The sequence below is a fragment of the Symphodus melops genome (genome assembly GCF_947650265.1).
Source record: "Symphodus melops genome assembly, chromosome: 1".
Taxonomy (NCBI): Eukaryota; Metazoa; Chordata; class Actinopteri; order Labriformes; family Labridae; genus Symphodus; species Symphodus melops.
Window position 1 is genome coordinate 54,046,431 of NC_136691.1, and position 8,263 is coordinate 54,054,693.

Sequence of the window (8,263 nt, forward strand, 5' to 3'; positions counted from 1 at the left end):
GGCAGCTTTTTGTAAACAAACACCAGGGGCTTGTTCCCTTCATGACTGACCATACATTACATACTGATGCTATGCTGTGTTTCTCCTCTACGTTGCAGGAGAAGGGAAAAAAAACACTTCTGTGTACAAGCATGACCTCTAACGCACTTTCTACAGTGTTGAAGAAGCTCATTCACCGCCTGTGTCTGGAGGATTTTCCCTGTGGATACGGCTGCTGGGTGAGTTGTTGTCAGCATTTGAATTATGGATAATAAAACATTCCTATGTCCACATTGCTGCATGCATGCATGCTTGTTACAGTGCAACTAATCAAGTTTTTTTTTTCTCAGAGAGCAACAAATACAAATGCAGAGGTTGCAGAGACGGAGGAGACAGACGCCCTCCTCGATATGCTGAGCTGCTGTCACTCTCCGTGGCGGAGCGACGCATCATGGAGCCCTCAGGCTTCTGCTCTGAGAGAGATGGCTGTGCTCACACCTGAACGCCTGCGTACTGACTCTGTCCACAGACACTTCACCACACTTCGCATCGTGGACAAGAATGTGAGTTACCTTATGTGACCATATGTAACCTGCTCAAACAGATTCAAGCTTTTTGTCAAAACCGGTCGATCATCATCCTTCCTGCTGTTGAGGGCTCATAAAAAAAAAGTAAAATCTAAAAGCCATAAAAGAAACTAAAAGAGAAAAAGTATAGGACGTACAAGAAATAAAAATAAATTTAGGATGTTAGGGAAATAAAACCTGAATTCAGCTCCAAGCTTGACTCAGGGAAGAGGGCGTCCCCTGCCTCGCATAGTGCCATGAGCTGCACCAGTTAAAACAACTGGGCAGTTCTCATGATTGGGCATGGGACACAAGCTGAGGTTTGATCAGCCTGTAGCTGGCCGCCTTTGATGAGGGCGTCTAGTGTTAAAAGGCCGAAACACCCCAAAGGTACACTACTGATAATGTGTCCCGTGATTCATGATTCTTAGGAGTCCCTGACTCTTTTCTATGGGTCCAAGTCCATGACCTATTCTGTCTATTTATAAGAATGGTTGTTTCTTATCCTTTTGATAATTTGAGTCCCTGACTGATAGTCCAGGTAGGTATTGGTTTGTGTGCATGTAAAGCACTTTGGTCAGCTGAAGCTGTTTGTAAATCTGCCATATAAACTTGATTTGACTTTTGCTCGGATTCCCAAGATTAAAAATCTTTCCCACGTCTGAGATACAGCTCTCACGCCACGCTCAACATCAAGGCAAACCTCATGTTTTCCATCACGTCCCGTGTTTCATGTTTCTACTTTTTTATCTTGTGAAGAGTAAGAGTTATTCCCAACAACAACAACAACATGCTCCTATTCCTGGTGCCAAAGCACTCGCTTTTGAATGTTACTAAACTTGATGTTTCTCCTGTGTCGTCCTTCAGGTGTCGGTCATCGATGACGGCCTGTTGAGATTCTCGAAACTGGAGGAGTTGGTGCTTAGCGCCAACAAAATCTCACAAGTCCCTGCAGAAAACCTTCCCAGCACTTTAAAGGTGAGTCCAGTAGAGCCTAAGATCCTGTCCTCTCTCATAGTGAGGGTGGTTTAACTCACGAAACAAACAGGAAGTTACCACACTCAAACAGACGTGTCACCAGTAACTTACTTTGAAGTAACTGGGTTATCTACGTCATCGTACGGCATGACTAAAGGTCATCGAGGTGTCGCGAGTGTGGTGATGAAAGCTGCTTGATTGTCGTCAGTATTTTCTTTTGAAAGATTTTGGAGCTTTGTGCCAACGAGGTGTCCGCTCTGAACGCCCTCACCAGTCGACCGCCTCCCCGTCTGCAGCACCTCGGCCTCGGCTCAAACAGACTGGGCTCCCATGAGGACGCTTCCCATCTTACAGGACGCCACTGGTTAGCTCTTACACACACACACACACACACACATAATAAACATAAGCCCCTTTTTAGTCTCAAAGTAACATTTCTGCAAGACGTCAGGATGAACTCAGGTGTGACCACAGCAGGAAACGTCATCACGCAGAGGTGATGGCGTTAATACCCTGCTGCCAAAAATCCCCCGCTGTGAAGGACATAAATAAAAGGGGTTCAAGACTCTGAACCGAGAGTTTATGCATCAGCCACGTGTGTGTGTGTGTGTGTGTGTGTGTGTGTGTGTGGGGGGGGGGGGGGGGGGGGGGGGAATCTGACGATCAGGTGAGGGCACCACAGTCAGTGGACGCTTTGAAAAGGGCCTAAAAAACATTTTCCTTTTTTAATGTCTCTGCCAAAAATGTCAAGAAAATGTATTATTATTATTATTATTATTATTATTATTATTATTATTGTTAAAGCGATATACAAGCTCAAGTCCATTTACCCTTTACCATGTCTGCGTTTCACAGATTTCTCACTTCAAACCGCATCAGCTAAATGTGGTTTCCCCTGCAGTGAGAAGTTTAAATCAGTGACTCCCACTCTCCCATTAGTCAGCTGAGTGGCACCTTGATGCTTTTTCTTTTTTTTTTAATCAACATGCACCAAAAAGTTCAGGTTGTTCTTCATCGAGTTTATTGCTCATCATCACATGAAAACACTTTAATACTGTTTTACAAAGAGTTCACAGAGCCTCAGTGATTACCCTGTACACGAATACAAACAATTACAAGATATTTAACTAGTTTGACAAATTAATAAATAGGAAATAATTTGACTCATGACGACATCCAAAATGTGATTTTTTTTGGTGCTTTTTTTTTTTTTTTTTAAATGTGTCTCTTTGAAGTCGCCTTTCTTTATTGAAATACATCAACAAATGTCGAAGTAACACTTTGAAATAACTCCTTTCTGTCTGCACACAACAGTAGCTGAGTGTTAGTGGCTGCTCCCCGTGTACAGAGGTGTAAGTCCTTGAGAGCGGACGGCCTGGGTTTGAATCCGATAAGGGACTTCTTTCCCGCATGTCGTTCCTCACTCTCTCTTTCTCTCTCTCTCTGCCCTGTATCTGACTCTTTCCACGGCCCGACCTCTAAAATAGCGGGAAAAATAAATCTTCTGTCTATGTCACAGGGTTTATTTGGGATCAGAAAGAAAAAAAAAAAGAGTAAATCTATTTCTTCATATACATTTGTGAGACGTTGTCAGTCATGCAGAAGAAAACACTTGTTTTTATCGTACCTCAGGCCTCAGCTGGTGTGTCTGGACCTGAGCGACTGCCAGTTTCAGGACCAGCGGGCCCTTGTGACCGCTCTGAGCACGCTGCCCCGCCTCAGGACGCTGGCGCTGGAGGGAAACCCCTTCACTCTCGCGTCCTGCTACCCCGGCTTCACCGTGGACAGTCTGCCACAGCTCTCCTGCCTGGACGCCTCGTGGATCTCCTTGGAGGACAGGCGTCGTTACAGGGGCCTGGCTGATGTCAGAGGTGGGACTGTGGATGAGTTTCGAGCGCGTGCTTGTGATGTGTCATTGCATTTATTTCATCACCGTCATTTTCCTTTGCAGATCTGATGGAGGAGCGGGCATCAGCCACAGTGACCGTGGGCAGGATGAGGGGAATCCCAGATCCCGCGATGAGTGTGGATGAAAATGCTCCCGAGTTCCCCATCGTCTCCTACAGCTACTACGTCTCCTACGACTCCTTTAGTCATCAAAGTGCTGTCACACTGGTGAAGTACAGTACATCCTCCCTGTCTCTTTGCAGCTTTGGATGTTTCACAGAGGAGCACTTTACCCACATTTGTTCCTTAAAATCTTTCAAACATTTCAGGACACTTTTCTACCTGAAATCCTCTTTAGTAGTTTTTTCACACGTGCAAAAAAAAACCTCCTGAAAACTTTCAAAAAATGTCGGGGCATTGCCTGCCTTTACCTGGCACAATGTCAACAACGTGTTCGATCTGGTTGAGATGCCTTTTTAAATTCTATTTTTAACTCTTCTGAGGAATCTGAGACAACGTTCAACATGTTAGAATCATTTAAAAGAGAAAAAAGCGACACTAGCACAGAGGCAACATGTTTTCCACTTTAAATGTCTTAAAATAGTTTGTGTGTGTGTGTGTGTGTGTGTGTGCGTTGCTGTTCACAGACGTCGCACCGTGAGCCTAACTTTCTCCAAGCATCCGCAGCCAACGCTGCAGAAAACATCTCCAGCGACGTCAACATGGCGTCAAAGAGAAACTGTGCACAAGGAAAAGGATCATGGGAAGAGGTGGATGCAGACGAGGAAACCTGCTGTGACATGATTCATGGTAACAACACGGACAACTTCCCCTTGTGACCTGCACAGCAGCCTTTACGCCTGCCCCGCCATCAAACACAGATAGAGCCGAGTCACTCTACGCAAGAAGATAAAGTTACTCAGCATTCACTTTGGAAACAATGTCAGAGTTATGACAACTTATTTTGACTTAGTCATGCATCCTGTATTTCTGTGATTTCTTATCGCTTTCGAAGGAATTTAGAGGGTTTCTTTCAGAGAAAAAGACCAGCCAGTGGAGAGCTTTCGACTAACTGACTGATCATATATCGAGATTAAAAGTCAGTCTGTGGTTTTTGAATGTCGTGTGTTTTTTAAAGGCCTCGATTAAATGTGTGTTTTCGTGCATGCAGCTCCAACACACGTTCACCTGTGTGCTTTTCTTATATCCTCTTTCTTTCACAGTGTCGAGACGCCGCACATCAAAACTGCCGTGGGCCGAATGCGTGGACCTCAGTGACGCGCAGACGCACGCCGTCGGGGATCTGAGCAGGTTTAAGAGATTCCTCAAACAAGGACTTCATCTTAGGATCGAGGAGGAGAAGGTACAGGAGACAAAGTTTTGAGGGGTTAAAGTTTTGTTTTTGTTTTTGGAGGAATGTGGTATGGACTCATATCTGGGGATTTTACACTTCAGGTCCTGTCGTGGCCGGCAGCGTCGGAGGACGGACCTACAGCCAAACCAAACCCAGCTGTGAAAGAGAAGAGAGGCGGGAAAGGAAAAGAAGTGAGTGTCACAAACGGTATTAGTCAGTGTGTACACACACACACCCACACCCACAAACTGGTCAAAAAATGTGGAACAAATAGTTATCTCCTTTCATTTGATGGTATCAAAAAGTACAGAAAGTTCAACGTGTAATCCAAAGCTGCACGAATTGGAAAGATAGAAAGAGAGAGATTAGTGGTAGAAGAGTCACATCGAGGTCATTTACAACTTCCCATCCATCTCAGGTGATGTGACAACAAGTGACAAGTGGCTTAGCAATGTTCCTTCATTGAGTACTTGAGGTCAGAGTTCACTTTCCTGCCTCTTCATTCGTCTTCATTCACACCCAGTAGGTTGCAGTGTTGATCTTCCAGTTAATGCTGCACAGGTGGAAGGCATGCACACAGCAAACAGGGATGAACCTCAGAGTGTTCATTCTGCTGTTTGAGAAGAGTTAAAGTATAAAAGTTAAAAAATAAATAAAAACAAGGTTTGGGACAACCTTTGAGCATCTTTTCCTCAGACGCTGAACAAAGCTGGTCCGAACAAAGACAAGAGTAAAGACAAAAAGAAGAAATCAGCCCAGGAGCTGGTCCAAGACGCTCCGGTCACAAGAGTCCTGGCGTCTGTCCACGTCCCCCTGCAAAACCTGCTCAAAGCAGGTCAAAGGGTCGACGTCCTCTGTGAGTTTGGTGTTCTGCACGCGGACTCAGAGTTGGGGACATTTAAGAGGGCAAGTTCACATGCCGAACACGTTTTCACCGTACGAGCAGAGATCAGGAGGAATTTATAATTTTTTTTCCGTTTGTTTATTTTTCACACTTAAAGGACCTGGTGAAGAAAACAAAGGAGGACAAGAATGAGGACGAAAAGGAAACCAAGCAGAGAGGAGGCAGCAGCAACAGACGGAGGAACTCAGCCGCCTCGAAAGGTGAATAAAATCAGAGATAATAAATTAAATCGGATTTCTACGGAAGCCCTGAGCAGACATGAGGATTTAATTTATGATGCTTTCTCAAAATCTCCACTGATTTTTCTTGGTGACGCTGGTTAATAAAGCTGTTTCTCCCTTTAGTAAAGATTCGTCTCCTGATTTGATCTGATGGTTGAATCATTTATGGCTGTATATGTTTCCATTTTCGACACCAGGAGTGTCAGTGAGGTCAATAACCATGTTCAAAGGTGAAGTGTTTACGTATAGGAGGCGTACGGAGACGTAATGGGTGGACCAAGTCACGAAAGTAGAAGTCCTAAGCGCCCAATATTTGGCCATTTCTTTGTTTTTATTTCCACATATTGCAAACAAACTCCTGTTGCACATGGTCAAAATTGCCAACAGTGAAAAGTTGGCCATGTGTGCAGGAGTTCACCTGCAAACTAGATGGACTCATTCCTCCATTGAACGCCTGTCCTATGAAAACGATACACTTTAAATGAATGAATACGTTTTGGTGCTGTTTGATGCGATGCCTGTCTCTCGTCGCTCTCCGTAGGCAAAGGAAGAGGAAGGAAGGAGAGCGAGAAGGACGACCGACAGGAACCGCTGAGCGTGGAGTTCAGAGTGCAGCTGGACAAATGGCAGTCAGCGTCTGAAGCTCAGCGAGCTCTGAGCTCACACCAAGACTCTTAAAACAGTCGACTCATCCCGAGTTCAGATTTTAGACTTGGCTTCAGACGTGTCAACATATTTGATAAAGGCCTTCTGTCCACCAAGGCTTTTTTCCCCTTGTTTTTAATGGGTAGAGAGCTTCTTTGTGCGGCTGCGCAGACTGCTTCAAGTTGACAAGTGTTCAGAAAAGCACTGTTATCGTCCCTACATAGGGTACGTCTCACTTTGCTTATTTGCAGTCTCCTCGGTCCTCGGTCCTCGGCCGAACCGGAAGTAGTTCCAAAGCCGCCATGTTGAGGATCGTCCCAAAGCTCTTATAGCGAACGGAGGAGAGAGGATCGAGGAGAGAGGATCGAGGAGAGAGGAGGCTGATCCGAGGAGCGATGACCGAGGAGACACGAGAGCTGACTTCACGGAAGTCTTTTCACTGACAGACACGCCCCCTTCTCGTATATCACTCACTGATTGGACGCTGCAGAGGATCAGACTTCAGTGAAACTTCTCAACATGACTAGAGTTTAATACCGGAGAAAAGACGGACATTAAAAAGACGCGAAACGGAGCGTGGGACATTTAAACAGATGATGAACATCAGTGAGTTTGTAAAGAGTCGGTCTGTGATGAGCTGGGATTAAAAAGAGTCTGACATGAAGAGGAGTCCGTTTTATATTCTCACTTATTTATCTTCTGAACGTTTCATCATTTAGATTCTAATCAATCATTTTCAGTATCCTGACACGTAAATATCTGTGTTTATAAAATACAGAGTTCATTGTCTAAATACAGGCGAGGTTCAGTCCAAACTGTTTAATAATAATCAATAATTATAGACAATTCCAAATTAAAACTTTTAGTCAGTAGAAACTGTCCTTTTGGTTTGAAACAGACTGCAGGTTGTTCTTCAGGTGTTTTTTTTATCAGGTAAAGACACTAAACACTGTAACTGTGTGTGTTTGATTAGTAATAATACAGTGTGTGTGTGTTTGATTAGAAATAATACAGTGCGTGTTTGTGTGGACATAAACAGCTGTTCGGCTGATTGACAGCTGAACGTGATCAGCTGAAGTCGCGTCATGTGACGCTGTCGAGGAAACGACGTCTCAGGTGTCTTAAAGCCGATTTCCTCGGTCCTCTCTCCTCTGCTTCGTTTCCTCCGTGCATCTCTGGTGGGCGGGACTAAGACGCAAGTGGAGGAGACAACTCGGAGGACACTCGGTGCAAATAAGGGAACTGAGAAAGGCCCATAGTCTCGTACCCTCATCCTCTTTTTTCCTTGTCTGACTGGGGGGGAAAAAAAACAATCTAACATAAAAAAAAAAAACAGTACAAAGTAAGAGAGCTGTGTCAGTCATGTTGAACGTTGTCATAGAGATATTTCCTTGAGAAAAAAAAGGTTACCTCGAGGAAATAAGTCAAGGTTTAGGGACAGTAGAGAAGTTGATATCTGTAGTAAAAAAAAAAGTGATACTAGTGGCTAATAATCCCAGCAGAATGAAGTGCATACAGTAAAATTTAAATCAATAGAGCAGACTTTTATTTATATCAGTAACCTGCGTGAGCGTCGACTCCAGAAAGGAGGGAGAGACGGCTCTCTCTGATGAATTTGGCCTGTAGTGCTCATTTTAAACACCAGGTGTCACTGTTTCATTTTGCTCCTTTAATCATTTTTTTAATAACCTCAGTTCAGACGGCTAAATGACAAGTCAACACAGGGATA

General features: G+C 44.4%; 1 protein-coding gene across 2 annotated transcripts; it reads left to right on the forward strand.

Moving 5' to 3' along the window:
* Positions 1–6,650, forward strand: LOC306823433 (leucine-rich repeat-containing protein 43-like). Of its 2 annotated transcripts, XM_079342951.1 has the most exons (12): positions 1–218; positions 330–542; positions 1,413–1,523; positions 1,748–1,887; positions 3,156–3,394; positions 3,475–3,638; positions 4,058–4,220; positions 4,634–4,773; positions 4,866–4,955; positions 5,461–5,620; positions 5,766–5,868; positions 6,431–6,650. In XM_079342951.1, coding segments are annotated over exons 1-11 (1,599 nt in total). In that variant the 5' UTR covers positions 1–41; the 3' UTR covers positions 5,768–5,868; positions 6,431–6,650. The 2 variants fall into 2 exon arrangements, with proteins under 2 accessions (XP_079199077.1, XP_079199078.1); XM_079342952.1 differs by lacking the exons at positions 5,766–5,868; positions 6,431–6,650 and having other exon boundaries at positions 5,461–5,756.
* The last annotated feature ends 1,613 nt before the right edge of the window (positions 6,651–8,263 follow it).

Bases quoted from the DNA above. Each gene is read 5' to 3' on its own strand.
- LOC306823433 (XM_079342952.1), top strand. From the start codon at position 42: ATGACTGACCATACATTACATACTGATGCTATGCTGTGTTTCTCCTCT. The intron at 543-1,412 runs GTGAGTTACCTT...GTCGTCCTTCAG, and splicing joins TTCGCATCGTGGACAAGAAT to GTGTCGGTCATCGATGACGG. The intron at 4,956-5,460 runs GTGAGTGTCACA...TCTTTTCCTCAG, and splicing joins GAGGCGGGAAAGGAAAAGAA to ACGCTGAACAAAGCTGGTCC.